Source organism: Panthera onca, chromosome A1 (assembly GCF_046562875.1).
Source record: "Panthera onca isolate mPanOnc1 chromosome A1, mPanOnc1 haplotype 2, whole genome shotgun sequence".
In the NCBI taxonomy this organism is placed as follows: domain Eukaryota; kingdom Metazoa; phylum Chordata; class Mammalia; order Carnivora; family Felidae; genus Panthera; species Panthera onca.
Window position 1 is genome coordinate 12000884 of NC_138339.1, and position 22427 is coordinate 12023310.

Here is a 22427-nt window from a genome sequence, read left to right on the forward strand (position 1 = left end):
GAAGCAATTTCTTAGGTTTTTTTCTTCTTTCATGTTTATTTATTTATTTTGAGAGAGAGAGAGGGAGAGAGGGGAAGGAGAGGAAGAGAGAGAATCCCAAGCAGGCTCCTTACTCACTCAGTGTGGAGCCTGACACGGGGCTCCATCCCGTGACCGTGACCTGAGCCGAATTCGAGAGTTAGATGCTTAACCGACTGAGCCGCTCAGGTGACCCCATCAGGAGCAGCTTCCAAGCAGGGGATGAGGTAAAAGAACGGATTACAGGGGTGGCAGTGGGGAAGGGAGGAGGTGGGTCAGAGCAGAGGCAGAGGCAAGAGAGGAGACATCCGGGTGGGAGGGGAGGCAGAGATGGGGAGAGGAGGGCGGATAAAAGAAACATCTACGACTGGGGAGCCTGCCCAGTTGGTTAAGTGTCTGACTCTTGATTTCAGCTCAGGTCGTGATCTCACAGTTTATGGGTTCAAGCCCCATGTCGGGCTCTTCGCTGACAGTGTGGAGCCTGCTTGCGATTCTCTCTCTCTGCCCTCTCCTGCTCGTGTTCTCTCTCAAGATAAATAAACTTTTTTAAAATAAAAGAAATATCTAGGAAAAAATCAAAAAGGCTTGATGGTGAACAGGGCGCTTGTAGGATGGTTCAGGGTTTCTGACCAGATGATGCGTGCCACTGATTTGCGTAAAACCGAAATGTCTGATAGAGAGGACAGGAATTCGAGCTTGGGGTGGCTTTGCAGGAGCTGAATGGAGCTACCACAGGGACATTTAGATATGTTGTCTGGAGCTCAGAGGAGAGGGTCTGGCTACAGATATGTGGTATCCAATCTGGAAGGCGGGCATGAATTAGATGTTTCTCCAACAGAACAGAACAGAGCGAGGAGACAGAGAGAAAGATGCTGAGAAAGGTCCACATGTTCACAGAATAGAGGAGGTGGGCCTTCAGAAGGAGGAGACAGACCAGGACTGTGGTGCTGAGTACCAGTGGGAAGGAACGTTTTGTGCAGGGAGGAGCAGTCAACGGAGTGAAGGGATGTCTGAGAAGTTGACAGGGAACGTCCACTGGGTTAAGTGACATGAAGGTCATTAGCAAGAACTATCTGGGTGGGCTGACGGGGGTGGAAGTCCACCTGGAGTCGGTAAAAGAATAAAAGAGAAGTAAAAAAAAAAAATGGAGACAGTGGGTGAAAACCACTCTTGCAACAAGTCTGGCTGTGAAGTGATGAAGACAGAGGATTGTAGCTAGAGAGGTACATGAGAGCCAGAAAAATCTTCTAATTGTCCTTGTCTTCAAATGTTACACGTTAAGAGAAATGACCCAGGGGAGACAGAAGGGATCACTGATAAACTGAATGAAGTTCTTGAGAAAGCACGGAATCCAAGGCACAGGTGGAAGAAGTGGTTCTGGACCACAGAGAAGGGTCTTCGAAAATGGCGGAAGACGGAAGTGATGCCGGAGTGTGAAGGTAGGCTTGTAGGTTTGGTGGCCGGAAGTTGAAGAATTTGGTTGCTTCAATTTTCTCAGAGAAGTGGGGAGAGAGCTCGTCTACAGGGAGAGTGAGGAGGGTACGGAAGCCTCTGAGTTAGTTACTGGAGTCAGCTGAGGTGAGTGAGGAGACTAGGGATCCGTGGTTTGATTAGTCGGTCCCATTGTGGAACTTTCTTCATTATTATTATTATTATTATTATTATTATTGTTTTAATTTTTCTTAACGTTTATTTATTTCTGAGAGACAGAGCACCAGTGGGGGAGGGGCAGAGAGAGAGGAAGACACAGAATCCGAAGCAGGCTCCAGGCTCTGAGCCATCAGCACAGAGCCCGACGCGGGGCTCGAACTCACGTGTGGCGAGATCAAGACCTGAGCGGAGGTCAGACACCTAACCGACTGAGCCACCCAGGAGCCCCATCCGCCATTTGAACTTTGCGCAGGAGCACTTGCTACCTGCACGCAGGTGGTGACAGGTGTATCACAGGGTGGTTCAGGAGTGGGATCTTGCCAGAAGGCTGAGATGAAAAGGCAGGAGGCAAGGGGATTTACAGTAGTGCCGCATCATTACTGGGCTAGGATCTTGGCCTCCCATCCTGGGGCCCTCAGCCAACTTCAGAAGGCAAGGGCTAAGACAGGAGGCCCGAGTAAGGTCTGACAACCCCAGGAGAATTCTCATTTTGATACTGAGCAAATATTGACCAGGTGATTGTGAAATATAACAGAGACAGCAGTATTTTTCAAAAACCCTTTGGCATTTACTAGAACATAATAGCACCATTGAGAGTAATAGTGGCACAGAAAAGCATTGCCTGCGTGAACCACACCGAGAGCTTTCTTGTCCTATGATGAGACACCAATTAGCTTAGTCAAATTTTTAAAAATGAGAGTTGCCACTGAAATTCAAGACGTTATAAACTATGTTCGTTTTACCATTGGTAACTGCTTGCTATATATCTATGCTAAGGTGGTATTTCAAAGGACTTTGCCTAAGATCTATGTACTCATTGCCAAATCCGGTAGTTAAATGCTTTCAAGGAGCAAGAAGAATAAAGCTGGGGGTGCAGGCCGGGGTAATAAAAGACTTAGGAACAAAAATTGCACTTATTCCCTCAGGCGTTCAAACTACAAGGTTTAAAATAACTACTTCACCAGGAATAGCCGGGGGCCAGATGGCATCTGAATCCAGCTCCCATCTTACTAACCAGATACGTTTATTCTGCATTTGTGAGCCCTCCCAGCAGGCATCGGCCGGGACTAGGTTTCAAACCGAGAAGGAAAATGGCCGTGGGCGTGCTCAGCAAAGCATTTTTCAGGGATATAGTGTTCCTTCCATCCTTAGATGCCTACTATATTTATCGTAGGCAAAGTCCAGCTTTTCTATTTGTTTGTTTGCCCTTCAGAAAACACGCATCTCAAAATACTCAGGGAGCTGCTGATGCGACTTGCTGCCCGTGAGAAGTCTTCCCTTTATTTCAAATTAAGTGATTAGAGTGAGTAAGGCAGTTTAGTTCATGTCTCCGAGGACGAGTTAAAGAAAAGTAAGCTCCGGACAAAAATCTCCAATAACTCACAAAGAAAATTAACAAAGATACATCAAGGAATGATGTTAGCCAGTGTTCGGGCGTGCACATGTGTGCACAAACACACACACACACACACACACACACACACACACACACACACACACACAGAGCGTTCACAGGAATAACATAAATTACTTTTAATAGTGATCCACGGAGTAAACGCAATTAATCTGGAAATGGAATTGTTGGTCTTTAGGGAGGTACTCACGGTCTGACAGTAGATTATTTCACAAAGGTGGCTAAAAGACTAGCATGTATGACGGGAAGAAACCAGGCAGAGATGCCTAGAAACATTCCCAGAATGGAACTGGGAATTGGGAAAAGAGTTTAAGAAATCAGTCCATCCCTCTCCTCTGTGAAGACCTTGTTCTCCCAAACCCCTGATTGCAGGAACTATGCCTAATTTATAGATTATAGGAATTAGATCTAATTTCCTGCTGAAATGTTTCAGGCAGTATCCCCGGTGGCAGAGGAAGGGAAGGAAAATGGAAAATCAGGGTTGGTGCCAGACCCCAGGGGCCTGGATTCAACAGGAAGCGTGCAGCATGGGTCCAACGTCCTGGCTCTTTTCAAATGTGGGCGAATGACGTGTGAATGGCAGCCCTGGGTGGCATAAGAGCAATTCCTAAGAGCTCCCTCTGGGACCGAGGGACAGACCATGTACTGTTGGGCCACACAGAGGGCCAAGTGTGCGTCCGGCCAAGTGCACAGTGACCCTCTGACCGCCAAACATGTACTAGCTGGGACCTGACGGCTGTTTCTCGTGCGAGCCCAAACCTCTGCCGCTGACTTTAAATTCCTACCACCCTCCAGCCAGCAGGATGATGACACTGCAAACGGCTTCGCTTTCTCTCTACTTTGACAAACCTTTGCCGAAGTCCACGTGTGATCTGAGGAAAGTCGGAATGCACGGCAGGGTGAATGAATGTAAGTGAGGCACGGGTGGGTTCTGTCACTCGCCAGAGAGAGGCTCTGAGCGGCACACGGACCACACTTACCTGAGCTATGACGTCTGAGATCGAGGCACATCCCACCAGGAAACTGTATTTGTGTTTCAGGAGAATGCCAGCGTGGGTCCATGCCTGCCGGAAAGAAAAGGATTGGGCGTGAGAGACGCTGTCAGCACTGGCTCACTTCTGGTCGTTATGATTTCCTGGGAGTTCCTGAAATAGACTTTGTACCCCCCGACACCTTAGGAGCACAGGACAAATTTTCAGTTGGTCAAATGACTGGAACTTGGCCTGATGGCTAGGTGCACACAAGATTTTTTTAAGTGGCATCCGTGACTGCACGGTATTTATTTAGGACAGATTATATGCAGGCCAATGTACTCATTAGGTCCACATGCCTGGCAGGAAAGCTGGGTGGCTACCAGGAGCGGAGGAAACGCCGTCTCTCCCTCTCTGGGGCGGTCGGAGTGCCAAGGCAGAAGCGTTCTCCTTACATGAAGCATGTTATAATGAGGGCTCCAGGTTGGTTCTAAGTTATTACAGTCATTATGGGCTCTCATCAGCTGATTAGGGCTCTAATGAGGGCTCTTCTTCCTTCTTTTCAAGCCAGGGCAGGATCTGATCTGACACCTTGCTTTTGAGGGCAATTACGAGGAAGGTCCTCTGCGGGGAGCAGACCACGGAAAACCCAGGGAAAGGTGAGTTTGGAGGCCGGGAGTTCAAGACAGGATCTGTTGAAAGATGATCCCTCTAACCTGTAAAGGCCGATGCGGACTGACATAGAAATCACATTTCATGTGAACTAAACACAATCGGACAAATACAATTTATTCCCCTAGGTCTGTGTCGGGGCTCCACAGAGCAGCTCATCCTCCCTCAGCTCACAGGTCCCGAGGTGCCAGACGTGGAAAGAAATGCAAACCGTCGATAACGTTTGCAAATAGTGGCTTGTGGGCTATCTCTGTTGACCAAAGCCATCTGGATGGTAAGCTTTGTGGCTTTCAAATGTTATCTCTCCAACCAATATACCAGGGCCACGGTGCAGGTATGGGTGTGTGGGGGGAGGAGCTTGGGGAGAGATCACCTGGCTCTTTGTAAGTGCTCACAATTTTGTTCTTTCATTAGCAGCCTCCTACTGCTGGGTCTTTGGGGGCAGTTGATAAACGAAACACAGAAGCAAAGGGTGTTGATCACCAATGCTCTGGTGTCATACTGACTTTTAGAAACTCTCTCATGGCAAATAAATACACCTGAAGGAAAATGGAACACGGGGCACGTAAGAGTCTGTGATTCGCTTTTAGTCCCGAGTCCCTGAAGTCACTGTATAACCATAATTCTTCTACGTGTTTACAGAGTCCCCATACAGATGGTGGGTGGGCATTAGAGCAGCATCACAGATCCTGTCTGGGAAGCTGGGCTTTTACTTCGGATGTGATAGAGGTCACATCATTCAGTTCTCTGACTTCAAGCACTGTGGTGCCTCCTTAGGCCTGCGTGGACACCATGGGGAATCTGGTTCTAGGAAATCCCGCCCCGTGCCTTTTTTCTTTCTTTCTTTCTTTTTTTTTTGGGGGGGGGGGCAGGGGTAATGTGTCTTAAATTTCTTATTTGGGAATAAGTAAGGAAAAGAAAATCCAGTGTTCCAATGCCCAGATCCTTGCACCTAAACGGATGTGACACCAACTGGGCATCAGGGCCTCTGTGTTGAAACTGTGAGTTCAAGATTTAAGGTTACTGTGCCAACCGGTGGAAGGCGGGCAGCCATTCAGTGAGGCTGCGTCAGTAACCTAACCACAGGCAGTTTGACACTTCTGATAACACTCGAGAAGAAAGACCACGGGCAACTGGCCTTGTGTCATCTCGCCAAGGATGTGGGGCGGTGGCCTCGCCTCCAGGCAGATGCCCACTCACCTCATGCGTCTACACTACATAAAACTTGGGGTGAAGGGTGGTGACAAATTGTACAGATTAACATATACATTATTTTAGAGAGAGAAAGAAAGAGAATCCCAAGCAGGTTCCGTGCTCAGCACGGACACTGGCATGGGGCTTGACCCCACGACCTTGGGATCATGACCTGAGCCGAAATCAAGAGTGGGACGCTCAAACCACTGAGCCACCCAGGCGCCCCATATTAACATATTTTCCCCCATATTAATATTTTTAAGTCTCCTCCTAAAAGTAATTTAAAATGGAGCCCAAAGAAGGGGTTTATTTTCCATCATTGAATATTATTGGAGATATCTATATCTATATATAGATATATCTTTTTTTTTTTTTTTTTTTTTTGGCTAAGTCTCTTTTATACCTGTACTACAGAGGAATAGAAAAAAAGCATTCTCTGAGCACTCTTTAGTATCATGACAAAGGATTTAATCTATGGAAGGGAGTTGCCCTTAGTAATGTATAAAGCTGGCTATTAAAGTAATGAAATCCTACCAATATATTCAAGAGATTCTTATTCTAAAAAGATTTGGGTGGTTAAGCCACACCAATGGTAAGTTTATCAGAAAGCTGTCCTGATCCTTTGATCCTGAATATATCAGAAAAGATCTTTATAGTTAAATCAAATTTTCAAGTAGGCTCTCTGGCCTCCTGCCAGAACTTCTGACAAATACAGACAATTCTCATAATAAAACAAATGGACAGGATGCACTGGTTAAAAGTCAACGGTCCACTGGAACCGTTCTACACGGCTGGCAGGGATGTAAAATGGTAGAGCTGATATAGAAATCAGTATGAGGGTCCCTCGAAAATTAAGAATAGAATTATTACATAATCCGTCAATTTTACTTCTGACTATATACCCAAAAGGATTAAAGCAGAAAACTCAAAGAGGTACTTGTACATCCACGTTCACAACAGCACTATCAAAACAGCGACCCAGGTGTCCACTGATGGATGAATGGATGAACAAAACGTGGTCCTTGTAAAGGACATTGTGACATGCGCTACGACGTGGGTGAACCCTGAAGACATGAGAAGTTAGGTGACAGCCACACTGTCTCAGTCCACTCGTATGAAATCCCTGGAATGGTCCGATCCACACAGACGGTAGGACAGTGGTGCTAGGGGCTGAGGGGACGGGAGGATGGGAAGTTAGGGTCTAATGGGGACAGAGGCAGTTTCACGAGACAATAGGAGCTCTGGAGGTTCACGGCAATGTGAAGTTACCTCATGCCATCGGACCGTAGACGTGAGAACGGCTAAAATGGTAAATTGTATGTTACGTACACCATAGTTATTTTTTAAAAAGCGCCAACGATGGATTACTCACCATGGCATCCATAAAAGGGAAGGCAGCAAGATACAGGAAGGCCCTTCTCGTTTTGTTCCCCACGGACTCGTCCACATGGTGCAGTTTATTGATAATGTAGTAACCTAAGTCACTATAAGCTGCAAGGGGCCAAAAAAGACACATGGCAATGTTAGAAAAAGTTACCTTTGCAAGCTTTTCATCTTGAAGATGCCAAACAACGTCAAATGGAAGATTTGTTTTTCTGTAGAAAAATTATAAAATGCAGATGAGCAACGAGGAAAAAAACAAAACAAAAACGTCTACAATCTCATCCCCCTACCCAGAGGGGGGGTCACGGTTAAGGCTCTGGATTCCAACTGCCCAGTTCTTTTATGGGTGTGTGTGGTGGGCATGTGTGTGGGCTATGCATGTGTGTTTTCACATAAAAATGAGATCATACTATATATATACTCTTTTGTAAACCATGAACAGCTTTCCATGATACGCTTCCATACTTAGGTGGTTGCAATGAGTTCCTTTTTGAGGTTTACTTAGCATCAACTTACTCAGTCTCCTATTAGTACACATTTAGGTTGTTTCTGTTATTTTAATACTGTGTAAGCATTATATTCACCTATATTCGGATGCATGATGGATTGCTCGGAGGCTACGTGTTTATATAGTGGTACTTATTTACTAAGAGAAAATGCCCAGTTGTGAATATGCCTCTTCAATAAAAAATGTAAACCTAGCTTTTCACGGCTTGCCATTCTTTTTGTTTCATCCTTTGGGAGGAGCATGTGGGCACCGAGCCAATACTGGCTGAATGAATTCACAGCTGCCAAATAGACATAAAGGAAGAAAGAGAAAGGTCTTTTGAATGTATTGGCTAGGCATTCTGACAGGGGTTGTTAGCAAAGATTAAATAAATTAGTAAGCTGTGTTTACCTTATTGATACATGTTTAGACTATAGAGGAAGATACTAATTGTGTTTTTCATTGTATTTTACATGGTGCTTTAATAACAGTCTTCCTGCTGTTTTCATTAAAAAATATGAATATTAATGCATATGGACAAGTACAGAAGCTGCTGTGAAATCAGAAAGGAGATAGAATGCAGACAGAGTCTCATTTTACGTGAAATAGTAAGATCCCTCCCCCCCTTCAAAGTTTGGGCGATGACTTATAACCATATTAACTGATAAGAAGAAGAAGCTGATCGTTAACAAATAGCCCTCCATCCTTTTTCAGGATGAGGCTTGAATCACGGGAATTTTGAAGTCAGCCAGGTCTTTGGGACGATATTGAGGATGTTCAGATGTGCAAATGGGAGTCCCAGAGCGGGGAGAGGTGCACGTAAGTGATTTTAAGGGGTAGGGGGGTGGGATGGTCAAGACATCCGGAGTGCAAGGTGGGACGGGGGGGGGGGGGGTGTGGTGCAGCGCAGGAGGAGAGGTTGAAACCCTCCAAGGCGGGGGGGTCAGAGGTGAAAACCAACTGGTGAGCTGCCAGGTGAGCAAACACGTCAGGTGTGGAGCATGGTGGGGCCAGCAGAGACACTGAGGCAGCAAGAGGGCATTCCAAGAGGCAGGTGTCCAGGGGCAGAAAGAGAAAAGAAGAGAAGAAGGTGGGACAAGGAGGGAAGGAGGCGCTATCTTCTCCAAATTGGGGTCAGAAGGCACACAGATTAGACCAGCAGGCTAGAGAGGGCTTGGTCTGACCCAAAAGGCTCAGGGGAGGGGTGGGGAGGGAGCCGGCCAGCCTGCCTTGGCGGCAGTCAGGCGAGCCGTGCACTCAGACCTGGGACCGCAAGACAGACGGAAACACAAGGCCAGGATGAAGATGTCCCTTGCTCACGGGAATGAGTGGCTTACTCGGGGCGCCGAAACTTAGAAGTTTTGTCTCTGAGTTCATTGTTCCTGCTGTGTATTTGTATGTTTGTTTCATTCGGTCGGGAATCGACCACTGTGTGGGGACCTACCAGGAGGCGACCCAGCCCCTGCCTGCAGTGTCCCCTCCTGGCGGGTGAGGACAGCTGGGCTGGGTGAGCAGAGCAATGCACTGCCAGCGGCAGGCGCCGGGCAGCTATGAATAGCTCACGGGGCTGACATTCTGGGGTAAAGGTTAGAGCCCACAGACAATGCCAGAGTGCACTTGACTGGACTCTGAAACCGGGGAAGGCCGAGATCCAGAGGGGCGGGGTGCCGGGCAGAGCTGCGTGTCCCCTTGAATTCGTATGTGGAGTCTCCTCCCCAGGACGGCAGAACGGGACCTCATTGGCAACAGGGTCACCGCAGATATAATTTGGTAAGATGAGGTCACACGGGAGCAGGGGGGGCTCCCAACGCAGTATGCCTGGGGCCCTTCTAAAAAGGGGAAATTTGCACCCAGAGGTGGACGCGCACAGGGAGAGCGCCACGCAGACGTGAAGCTGGAGACGGGGGTGATGTCCCTGCAGCCGCAGGAAGCCCCAGGTTGCCCTCAAACCACGGAGGCCAGGAGAGAGTCCCAGAAGGGAGCAACCGTACTGCCGGCTTCATCGTGCAGCCTTGTGAACTGGGAGACCGTGCGTTTCTGTGGCTTGGCCTCCCGATCGGTGCTGCATTGTTAGGACGGCCCTAGCAGAGTCACACGGGCGGCCTCCAGGAAAACGGGAGCCAGAATTCTTTTCCTCCCTGGGACCTGTGAGTTTGAGCACTTGGGAGGAGGCCCCGGGGGCAGAGATCAATATAAATCAGCTTCTCCACCTTCTGTACGTTGATCTAAAGGTATCTATTAGATATTTATTTATTTTGTAATTTATAATGTTTATTTATTTTTGAGAGAGAGAGAATGAGGGAGGGACAAAGAGAGGGAGAAGATCCCAAGCAGGTTCCGCGCCGTCGGCATGGAGTCAGATGCGGGGATCGAACCCATGAACTCTGAGATCGTGACCTGAGCTGGGCTCGGACCCTTCACAGACTGGGCCACCCAAGCGCCCCCCTAATAGACTCCTTCAACGAAAATATCAAAAATAGAGCCTTGATGCAGGACAATGGAGAGTGGACAGAAGGACGGCTGGGTGGTAAGCTCAGTTGCCAGGCTTTCTGCCTCTGCCAGGACCAGGCCTCTCTGCCCCTCCCACTCCCTTGCTTTTCTCAGCCGGCGGCTGGTGCTGGACTCCTCCCGGCCTCCAGGCTCCAGGGGACTTTGGGACCTAGGGGCTGGAGGCCCCTTTGGCTTCTTTTTACTTCTCCTCCTTTAGCTACTTCTTACCTCTCCTCCTCCTCCTCCTCCTCCACACAGAGAAGAGTCTGATTGTAACTACAAAGGCTGTTGTTTCCACCCTGTGAGTTGGGAATATAAAATCCCAGCAGCTGTTTTTCACCCAATTCCCCCTCCCTCCCTCCTGTGTCCCTGAGCTGTTCCTGGCTGGAGTTGTCCGCTGGGGGTAATTTGTTTCAAGTGCTTTGCATAGAGTCCATAATTACCAGGCTGGCCTACCCCTCAGCTTCTATAAACTGCCCTACCTGGATGGTTCTGAAACAGCTCATTCTCCTGATGAAGAGCAGAACATTAAAAGGAAGAATTCAACAAGGCTTTTGAAGAGATGTAAACAGATTTCATGGGGTGACTGCAGCAGAAGGACTTGGCCTTGGCCCTTTTATAGGCAGGCAGCTTCTGACCCCACCCAAACAAGAAGAAACCAGAAGGGTCATTCAGATCCCTAGCTCTCCCACCCTCGGCCCACCAGCGTGATGGACCCCTGTCGAGAATCAGTGGCTCTTCAAGCTTATTCATCCAGGACTTAACTAGCACTTGTTGCAAAATGCCACGAAATATTAATATTAATCCAAACAAGTCTATATACCTAGATTTTCCCATGGGAACTGAGGAGACAGCCCTCCTCCCAATCAAGTAACAGGACAATATGTGTATTTCCAAGAGGCAAATTTGAGAACCCTTATTCTCATTCAAATTCCCAAGTTCCCATGCTTCAAAGTCTTACTTGTACTGATTAGGTTGCTAGGTTCTCTATTTACTAGGCTTTTCACAGCGCAGGTAACTTGACCCCTGTGCTTCTAATGAATCATTTCAAAGTGTGTGCTTGTATGGCCAGTATTGAAGTCACCTCAACACATATGGGTGAATGACATATGCATCAGGCACTATGCCAGCTAACTCCAGTGTGAAGAGGCTGGTTACCTACGTGGGGGCTGGAACAGGGACATAGGACACAGCCCTCTACCATCTGCACTGTGCAAAGATTTGGGCGTGGGAGGTACAAACACTGCTCAGGCCTTAGAGATGTATCATAAACCCATGCATAAAGTCAGTAAAGTAAATGTGAAATCTTAACACAAGAACATGAATTCTATCTCATTGGTATCAAGACTCCGCGGAGTGGAATTTGTAATAATTTACTGTACGATATCTTGCTTCTCTCTAAAGAACATGCCTTATTCATATCTGAATGCCCAGGATGTAGCCCACTGTAGGTGTTCAATACATGTTGATTGAATAAATGCATGAATCCACCATGTCCCAAAGAAGTGTTTGGGGGAGACTGATGGCAAAATGTCCCTGATTCTTCTCTCCTCCTTATATCCCTTATCTGCTATGTGATTTTGTAGTTCCTCCCGTGAAAAGTTGGAGTCTATATTCCCTACCCCTTTGAACGTGGGCTGGCCTGGGATTTGCCTTGGCCAGTCACGCGCAGGGGCCGTGATGGTGCCCCTTCCAATTCTTGGCCTCAAAAGGCCTTGTGGGTCTCTATCTTCTCACTTGGGGTATTGCCACAGGCTGGTGGAAGAGAGCTCAGCTGTCCCATCAGAGGCCATCTGGACCAGCCTACTATTGGCTGACGTCCCCCAGTGAGCCCACCAAGATCAGCAGAGCCTCCCCCTGACTCTCCACTGACCACAAAGGCATGAGCCACCAAGTCCAAAAGAACCACCCAGATGGCCCATGGTCTGGTGAGCCAAGAATAAATGCTGTGTTTTGAGTCACTGAGTATTGGGGTGGTTTGTTACATCGTGATACACTTCGTGACTGTGCTGAAACTGTCCATTTCTAGCACCCTTGTTGGTTTAAATTATATCAAGTCGTACCCTTTTACCTTCACAGGGCTGGTCTATAATCCATGAATAATGGAGAAGCTTGCCGAGAGGGGAAGACTGACAAATGGAACCACTCTAGAAGTTACTTCAATTGCTCCCCGTAGGAGCATAGGAACTTGTTCCCCTGAGCTCTGCTGACTGCCCAGGCTGGAACACGCAAGACGCCTTCCAGGGCACTGTTGAGAATAGATGTGTAAGGAAATAAAACATCCACAGCAGTGGTGTCTCTGTCGGTGGGAATTAGGAGGTCAGGCAAATCTAACTTCACGCACGTGAAATTAACTAGGACTCCAATGAACCCAAATACACGGTCAGCAAGTTTTCCTCTCTTTTATAGATTAATTAAGAGGGGGAGGTGGAAAACACCTACACCCTGACCACTGGCCTAAATTAAGGTTTGGTGTGGCAAATCCCACGCCCTGCAATTTAAAAAAGTGATGTCTCATCCATGAGCCCATGACAACAATAGTGGCTACAATTTAGCTAAAATGAGACACTTATTGGCAACTTCTAACAAAGAAGCTAGAAATACTCCCAAGCCTTCTGCAATGTGGAGATCTAGAGCCAGGCTCTGGGGCACACAGAATAGACTCGAACTCCTGGGCCGGTGGATCCTCTAGACTTCGAAGTCTGTCGGTCCAACAAAATTCCAAGTGTCTACGCAAAACAATCGTTAAATACATCTGGGTTGTGGAACCATTCTGATTCAAATCTAAGATTTTTATCGATTTTAAAATTGAAAATTTTAGGTTGCATTTGAAAAATGAGGCTGATTTTTATGTCAATGATCCCTTGTTCCTCATAACAGTTTCGATAACACAGAACATTCAGCTTTTTTTCTTCCATGACTACTGACGGCTAGTAATTAGCTTTTAGTACCGAAGTCTTGTTCAGCTATGACAAAAATTGGGAATGTTAGGGTTATTCAGAAACCCAAATAAAAACTGGTAGCAAAAGGGAACTGATTTACCCACTGAAGCAAAAATTTATCTAGACCTATTTATTTTTCTCTGTCTTGCTTGTTTTTATTTTAGGAAGCAGAGAGGGGCAGGTAGAGAGGGAGAGAGTCCCAAGCAGCCTCTGCACCGTCAGCACAGAGCCCGACGTGGGGCTCGAACTCCACTCATGAACTGTGAGATCATAACCTGACCCGAAATCGAGAGTCGGATGCTCAGCAGACCCAGGTGCCCCTAGACCTACTCATTTCCTGTATGGAATTTTCTCAAAGGCATACGCCATCTTGGAAAATGGTCCAGATCAAATCTAGCTGCCGAAGCTTTCTTCAAAGCACAGTCCACGAATTAGTATTCAGGGCCTGAGCTGAAGGAAAAAGAGCATCTCCTCCGCCCAACCCCAGGCCCTGAAGCCCCCAGCCCAAATTAAACGGTCAATACCAACACTTTGGCTGAACCCGGCCCCTAGCAGCACCTTCTCATTGTCTCACGCTGCTCTCAGTACCAGCCTCTGGGCTACATTCAAAAGGAAAACCCAAAAGGCCTCCCACCCTTTACTTTCACAGTCATGTAAGTAAACATTAGCTGCCATCTGAATACAAGGTGAAGGGTTTGGGTTAATCTTCTGGCTCCTTTATTCACCACTGACATTCATGATTCTCTTGGAGCCAGTGCTGTTTTGAAGGCACACAATGGGTTTACGAGCTGTTATTCACGGGTTTTATGCAACGGGGCTCAATACAGGTGCCACTCAATTTTTATGCCTCCTAAGCTGAGCTGTTTTAAAAGCTCGGAAGTCATGCTCTGAGAATTTTATCACCACCAAGAAGGCAGAAGCAGGACTCGGCCTCCCAAGCAAGTGCTTTTCCGAGGTCTTGGTGAAACCTGCATGCTAGCTGTTATATGTATGATGCGGCCTTTTTTCATGGAAAGAATGTTATGCCAAAGTATTTAGTCTTGTCTTTGAATATGATAGAATAACGAGGTCCTCAAATAAGTTAATTTTAATACGTTCAACAATCTCATTTGTTCTCACTGCCGACGAGCATTAATCCTACATAACAACCGTTCTATTTTTCTGTTGAAGACTGAGTCTGTGTAGTAACGTGTCTCTCTCAGGAAGCACAGGCCATTTAGTTGAACTGACGGAAATGACCTGCTCTCCGACCCAGGGTTTGGGAGTCAAGGAATTATTACAACGAGGGCTTCCCAGAGAAAACACATTTTCGTTTCTTGCGCTAGGAACACAAACTCCATTCCTTTCAGCCCTTGAAACTTTTCATGACAAATGTTTGGTAATTGCCAAAGAAATCGCGAGTGTTCGAATCGATGGAAAGGAACAACAGACGACAGGGCGTTCGGCAGCCTTACCTATCAGGGTGTGGAAGACAGCGGCGATGGCACCGGCCACGACCATGCACAGGACAGCCTTGGTCCTGTCTCGCTTGCTGTTCACAAACACCAGGCCCACGTTTTTAAAGTCACTCATGGGACCCGTGAAGAACTTCATGAGTGAGTACGCCAGCCCGTAGCTGGCCAGCATTTCCACCGCATCTTCCTTAACAGCAGCAATGCCCCGGTTCAAGGCCTGTGGAGGGGGGAAGACAACCCACGTTAGAGATGTGGTCCCATCTCCCAGGAATCGTACTTCCAAGACGAAACTTGGCAGATACGTTTCTATAGAAACGCTAAGCAGCTTACGGGGTAAACCTCACTGTAATTTGATCACGGTTATTAGTTTTCATTTTCATCCCTATTAGCTTTGGTTTGAAATACCTTCTTGTAGGGGAGATCCCTGCCTGGTGGGGTTAAAGTCGGAGAGAAAAACCCAATAAGCTTTTTATGTTAGTATCAGAAGATGATTCTAAGAAGTTTTGGCAAAACCTCAACAGGTTACATTTTACTTGTAGGCTGAATCTCAATGACGGCGACAGGCATTCTGGAAATGAGTCAGCCACTTTGTAGGGGGGTGGGCGATGGTTTCTTTTTTTCTTTAAGGAAGGGGTGTGTGCGCATGCCCGTGTGTGCGTTGACCACGCATGCGTGCATGTGCACCCATAACCTGAAAAACCGTCTACGTGTTATGGAGGTATCCTTCCTTGAACAGGGCGAATTCTATGTTATGAACAAAAGTATTGAAGGAACAGATTATATCCTTGATGGATGCTATTTACCCGATTCTTATTGTATTTGAGCTTGGAATGTGTTCCTGAACTCTGTGCAAACAAATATAAGAAAACCTTTAAACCAAATACCCTGGTTTTGGATATTGCTTGCTCAAGAAGTTGTGGTCACAGAATATTCTGATCATGTTAACCATCCTCCATGATGGACCCTCTGAGGTACCAGTGGCCTTGTCAGCATGGCATTTCCAAACTTACTTTCCCACCTGCTAGACAAATTACACCAGGGATGCTGGGAATGGATGTCTAGGTGGGGAGAATTTTTTATTGTTTATTTATTACTTATTTATTTTTAAATGTGTACCTCTTTATTTTTGAGAGAGAAGAGAGAGAGAGCATGCATACAAATGGGGATGGGGCAGAGAGAGAGGGAGACACAGAATCTGAAGAAGGTTTCGGGCTCTGAGCTGTCAGCACAGGGCCCGATGTGGGGCTCAAACACACGATCCGTGAGATCATGACCTGAGCCTAAGTCCGATGCTCACCTGACTGAGGCACCCAGGCGTCCCTAGGTGGAGAGAAAATTTTTTAAAAATGTCACCAGGACATCACCTGCTCTTTAGGAACAGGAAATGTTAAGCAGGAGAGTCAGCTGTGTAGTTTTATACATATAGAAACAGATGTAGTAAAAGCATGCACAGTAAGCTTCGATTGCCCAGACAGCTCTTTCAAAGAGGCATCGTCCACTTCCAAGAAAACTATCTTGAATAAACACATTGCCAGCCACAGGAATAGATAAAGAACCAGACCACCTTCCCCACCACTAAGGCTCTTCTGTTTCAGAGATCTTAGTTGATTTCATAACTGACCATTTGGGCCACTTGTCATTTCTCTTCCCCATGCTTTAAATTCCTGCTCTTATGTCTTAAATTCACCAATTAAGAATAAGCCCGTGAAACCCTGGATCCCCTCACTTGACCCCAATAAAAGCAGAATCCCAGGCCCATGGATGCAGGCACGTTCCCCCTCTCCGCCCCACAACATCTCAACCTCACTGGATAGCCTCAGGTGTGCTGTGCAATTTCCGGGTCTTGTAAGTCATAAACCTTTATATTTTCAAGGTTTCCTGGTGGTTGTTGCTCAAGGGCGTCTGGCAATCATAATAAGATCCACAAGGGTGGGCCCAGTAGTAATGCCGATTTTCAAAGGGGGAGAGGAGGTTCACTGGGACCCAGGTGAGTGCCTTCAAGGCATTTCTAGCCCCTGGCATTACTATCGATAGGCTGAGCTCAGCACAGAACAATAGACTTTATTTTTTAGAGCAGTTTTAAGTTCACAGCAAAATGGAGCAGAATGTGCAGTTACTGTAGTCCCTTTGCCCCAACACACATGGCATCCCCCACTATCATCCTGTGCCAGTGTGGTGCATTTTTACCATCCATGAACCTCTAACGATGCATCATTATCACTCAAAGCCCATAGTTTACATTAGAGTTCACTCTTGGGCGGTACATGCTAGGGGTTTTGACAAATATATTTGTCTAATGCTGTATACACACACACACACACACACACACACACACACATATATATGACACATATCCATCATCATATACTTGAACATTCTATGCAAAGCACTGTTAGCAAAAAAAAAAATGTATTTATAGGAAAATACCAATGTGTAAAATAGTTTTAGAAAAATCTAGAAGAAAAATATTTGCTGTAGGAATTCAGTGTCATTCTTCTGACAAGGTTGGTATCATATAAGCTAGTTTTTGAAACCTGTTTCCAATTATATGCCTAATCCTCTTTTCCTTTTTTCCCCCAATAATACCTTAAAATTTTCCATAAAAACCTTCTTAGCCTTTGTGGAACATACCTGCCCTGATGCCTTCCTTAGAAGAAATTTCCCTTCTAGCAAAGCTGATGTAATACTTTAATACCCTAACGCAAATTAAAAATCAAGAAGTTCCTTGATAACAAATCCTGTGTTTAATAGCACATCTAGTCAGAGGGTCCTGTTATGTGTCACAATCTATCACTCGATGATCTTCCAAATTAAATCTTTTTTGGATTTCTGCAGTGGATGCTGTTGTGTGTCCTACTCAGACCCTCTGCTGGGTAGCGCACCGGTCCCTAGGTGCAGGAAGTTGGCCATTAATGGCTCAAAGCTGCCTCCCCCTCAGGGAAAATTGCCCCCAGCCACTTTGGGTTAGATGAGCCACACTAGAGCCCCAGGTGGCACGCAGACAATGGCTGGCTGACACAGGGGTATGAAAAGATCAGGTCCCCTGCCGCAGGGTGGGGTTGCTCTGGATAGAAATCATACACCAGAGCTCCCTGTGGGGTCGGGTGGAAGCCAGTCTCCAGTGGAGACAACCTCCTTGCTTACCTTCTCTCCCCTCCCCCCATGACTCTCCTCCCCTCTCCCTGAGAGTGCTCGCCCAACAAATCACTTGCACAAGAATTCCCCAGCGTGAGTTCTGCTTCCAGAGACCCCCAACTTGGGATAGCTCTCATGATGTTTCCCTCAGACTTTGAGACCAGCGTACAGCTTATTCTTTTTTCTTCCCGTCCTTCCCAAAATCTATGGCTGGGAATTGTTCATTGTTTTATTGCTAAAAATGTTCGTTGACATTTAAATGATATATATTATTTAGCACAAGTTTAAAAAGCATACAGGAGGGCATGTAAATAATGTAGACTTAGACTTTTTTTTTAATGTGTCTTGTTGGTAAAATCTTATTCTGTTTTCAATTTTTTTTTTTTACCGTTTATTTTTCAGAGCGAGAGACAGTGCGCGAGTGGGAAAGGGGCAGAGAGAGGGAGACACAGAATCCGAAGCAGGCTCCAGGCTCTGAGCTGTCAGCACAGAGCCAGACGTGGGGCTCAAACTCACGAACCACGAGATCATGACCTGAGCCGAAGTTGGACGCTTAACCGGTGGAGCCACCCAGGCGCCCCGGCGAGACTTCGTTCTTTGCTAAAAAGACATCAGTCCTGGCTGGGGCGCCCGCTGTCATGCTTTCTATTGCCACCAACAGTTCCTTGACAGAGTCCTAAATCTAGGGTTGAGGAGGTGACAGGCAGGGAGGGCACAGGGGACAACAGCTCTGTCAGCAAGACTGAGTGTGAACACCCCACTTAGTCAACAATCACAGTAATTTGAGGAAAGCGCACAGGGTTTAGAGCCACACCGACTTCGAGCTGGACGCGCTCGTCTCACTTAACTACTGAGTGGCATTGGCCAAGGTACTTACTCTCGCCGAAACAACCCGGCTGATCTTAGTTTGGATGTAAGTGGTATATAGGACACCAGGCAGTGACTGGCCTCGAGAAGGCACTTCACACTTGTCTAGTTTGTTTACCACTGTCTACCTGCCCCCTCACTACAGCATAAACTCTCAGATGGCTGTTCAATGAAGGAAGCATTTTCTACTAGGAACTTTAATGTTCCTATGAATTTTTATGAACTTAAAAAAATTGCATTTTGATGATAAGATGCTATTACTTGTAAGATATACCACTGATGCAACATTTTTCATGACCGCATTAAATGTACACAGAGAATGAAAAACCTTCTAATTTCAAGAAACATTAAAACACAAGGAAAAGAGAACTTTACAGTTGAGGGCATGTGCTCTATTCATATCATTAGCCTTTTTATGGTTCCCATTTATCTCAAGTATTTCCCTCAATTTGTTCACATCCTAACTTCCTGATTTTCTTTTGATACCCCAGATAAGGAGTTATAGGTAGTCCGTCAATCATTTCGTGGAGTTTCTTCCCATACTTTTGGACTTGGCCATTCTTACCCATCCAGAGGTTGGGTAACTAGAGGAGTAACTAGAATGTTACTCTGGTTGATGGTTTCATTTGTACACTTACCTTTTAATCCTCCTGGAACTTAGGCAGTGAGATACGGCTCAAAATTCACTTTCTCGAAAATAGTTTATTTCTTCAACACCGATCTGAACGAAATACCCACTGCCCACTTACTTGTGATGCATTCTTTCCCATAATTCATCCTTCCCTATCCTTCCACCGCCTGCTGTTGGCTTCACCTGTCTCAATTTGCTTACCCCATTTTTCTTCAGAGCACATTCCTTACCTGACATTATATAATTTATTTGCTTTTTATCTGTCTTACTGTCTATCTTCTCCATTTGAATGTAAGCTCCAGGGCGCAGAGAACTTTCTCTGGCTCACTATACATCCCCAGACATGCCACATGAGGGGATCACATGATAGGTAATCTCGGTAACTGTTTGAAAGAAGGAAGTAAAACGAGGGGCTCCTGGGTGGCTCAGTTAAGCGTCCAACTCTTGCTTTTGGCTCAGATCATGATCTCACGGTTCGTGAGTTCAAGTTCATGGGGCTCTGTGCTGACAGCATGGAGCCTGCTTGGGATTCTTTCTCTCTGCCCCTCCCCCACCTCCAAAATAAATAAATAAACAACAACAAAAAAAAAGAATGAAGTAAAACATATAAAAGCAGTACAAGCATTTACTGGGCTAGGTACTGAAGAAACAAAGCATGTTAGTGAACTAGGACTCCTAGGAGAAGCTTATTCAGAAGGACTAGACAAGGAAACCCCTCCAAGGAGGTGACAAATGGAGGCCGAAGAATAAGAACGAACCAGCTGGATGCAGAGCTGGAGGAAGCCCGTAGGCTGCAGGAGGGCTTGGTGTTTTAGGGAACAGAAAGGAGGCCAGTAAGAGTGGTGGGGAGGGGGATAAAGGGAGTTTGGGAAATTAGGCAACGCTGATGTCATTCCGGGTCATGGCGAGGAACAGGTGTTTTGTTCTAAGAGCGGTGGGAAGCCATTACAGGGTCTGAGCAGAGGGAGGACAGAGGCTCAGGCTGGCTATGCGGATGAGGGTGGACTGGAGAGGGAAGGGCAGAAGTTCAAAGCCAAGAGTCCGTGGTAATCCAAATAAGAGACGGCGATGGCTCAGGCCAGGGCGGGATAGTGGAAATGGGGAGAAGCAGATTGACTTGAGAGCTTTCTGGAGATAAAACAAACGGATCTAGTGAGGGACCACCTGGTGGGCATGAGGACAAGGGAGAAATCAAAGCCGACCGTTGAGTTTTTTGGCTTGAGCCACTGGTCCTGTGGTGCACCTGTTTCCTGAGATGAAGAGACTGGGGAGGCGGGAAGGCTGGGGAAGGAAAAGCAAGAGCTCCATCTGGGTGTCCCCCCGTTGGATTGGAGATGCCCATTAGAATTCCAAATGGACAAATCACGTAAGGATGCTGGCTAGGTGAGTCTGGAGTCTACGGCAGACATCTGGGCTGTGGACCCTCATTTGGAGGCCGTCAGTTACGGACGGTATTTAAAGGCACGACCCCGAACGAAATAATCTAGATAGCCTATAGATAAAGAGGGGTCCAAGAGTCAGCCCTGGAGCACTCCAGAAATCAATTTAAACACATCCAGGAGGGGGCAAGCTCTCCATGTGCTACAGGTGCTGTAACTACACTGCAGTTCAGCATTAGTTCGCTTACAGGTACCGTTCTGGCCGGGGCATTCCGAGTGCTGCTCTTATCTCCAGCCAAGACCGGGAAGAAGAGCTAGCTAGCTGCTACGGCTGGCAAGTAGACTTCAACATGGTCTTGCAGTTCAGCTAAAGTGGTGTCTGAGTTGGCCTTGGGATGAACTAGATCTTGAGTCAGAATTCCGTCGTAATGACAGAGGTTCACCTGCTGTTTAAAGGCAAGTTCCTAAACGTTCATGAGCTTTCCACGGCAAAGACACTTCACTTTAGATCAGGGCCAGGTCTAACAGGATTCCAACCGTTGTAAGTACAAAGCTGCCTTTCAATCACAGCCTGGTCCTGGTCCCAGATGGCCTGGCCCGGGGCCTTCCTCACACTTTCGACCCGTGGTCTCTGCACGGTGGACGCTCAGCAACATGGAACGTGTGACTTAAAAACGGGTCTGGGTCCAAAAGGCATTCAGTGGCTCCTTCGTGTCTTAGTATCTTCCCAGGGCCTGCCAGGTTCATGGTGTTCCGTTGCCTGATTTTTTTTCCTCCCAGAAAGTTATCAAAACTACAGGATATTAAAAAGTAAAACACAAAAACAAAACAAAACAACCCCCAGGGAAATGGCTAACAAATCCCACATGTGATCTCCCTGATACCAACAGTCTTAGACCCTTAAACCCTAAAAGAGATGCTGACATTTTAAACTCAGGCTCTAGAGACCAGAAACATCTCTATACTGCAGACTGAGATTCTCAGACCGAGAGTCACCAACTCACCCCGATCCTGCAGTCATTTATGGCAATCGAACAGCAAGATTCCTTGCTAAGCATCTCTGTCCTGCCTCATTTCCTCTTACTCAGCAGAGAACCTCACCTCTTGCTTCAGCTGGAACATGAAATCCATCAGAAATGAGATTTCTTACTGCTTCTCTCCCTAAAACAAACCTCAACAAAACATATCTGCCCAAACCCTTCCTCACCACTTCTGTCCTGTTACAATGGAAAGGCCAGTCTGACCAGGGTGACTATAGGACTATCGACCTGGGCTCTGCACTAAGTCCCCTCTGACCTTGACAGGAGCCCGCATCTTCCTCTTGGGCTTGTCTGATCCTTTGCTACATGACTGGCTCTTTCCCATCAACAGTTACACACACATAAGTGTTTTCCATCTTAAAAATAAGCCCTCTCTTGACTCCTCGCTTCTTCGAGTTACCACCTTCTTTCTTGCCTTCCTTTCATAGACAACTCCTAAAAAGTGTTACCTGCTTTCATCATTTCCACTTTTGTGCTTCCCATTTACTCCTCAGCCTGTTAGAACAGCAGCTGCAAAGGTGCAGGAACATTATCCGTATCCCAGAACCACAGTCATAACATGGTCTGGTCATAGTACAAGTGGTCAACCAACAATGGTTAGTTGAATCCACCTGCTGGGTCCTGTTTTCTGTCTTCTGCCCCCTTCCCTGCACACGCTCTTCCTGCTAAACCAAACTGGCCCTTTTCTGTCCTGACCCTT

General features: G+C 46.7%; 1 protein-coding gene across 1 annotated transcript in view; it reads right to left on the reverse strand.

Moving 5' to 3' along the window:
* The window catches only part of ANKH (ANKH inorganic pyrophosphate transport regulator), a 137895-nt gene that overhangs the window by 41573 nt on the left and 73895 nt on the right, over nt 1–22427 (reverse strand). Inside the window, exons 2-4 of the mRNA XM_060634378.3 lie at nt 14676–14892; nt 7292–7410; nt 4063–4146 (exon numbers count right to left, since the gene is read on the reverse strand). Coding sequence (XP_060490361.1) covers nt 4063–4146; nt 7292–7410; nt 14676–14892 — 420 coding nt within the window. The remainder of the gene's footprint in view (nt 1–4062; nt 4147–7291; nt 7411–14675; nt 14893–22427) is intronic.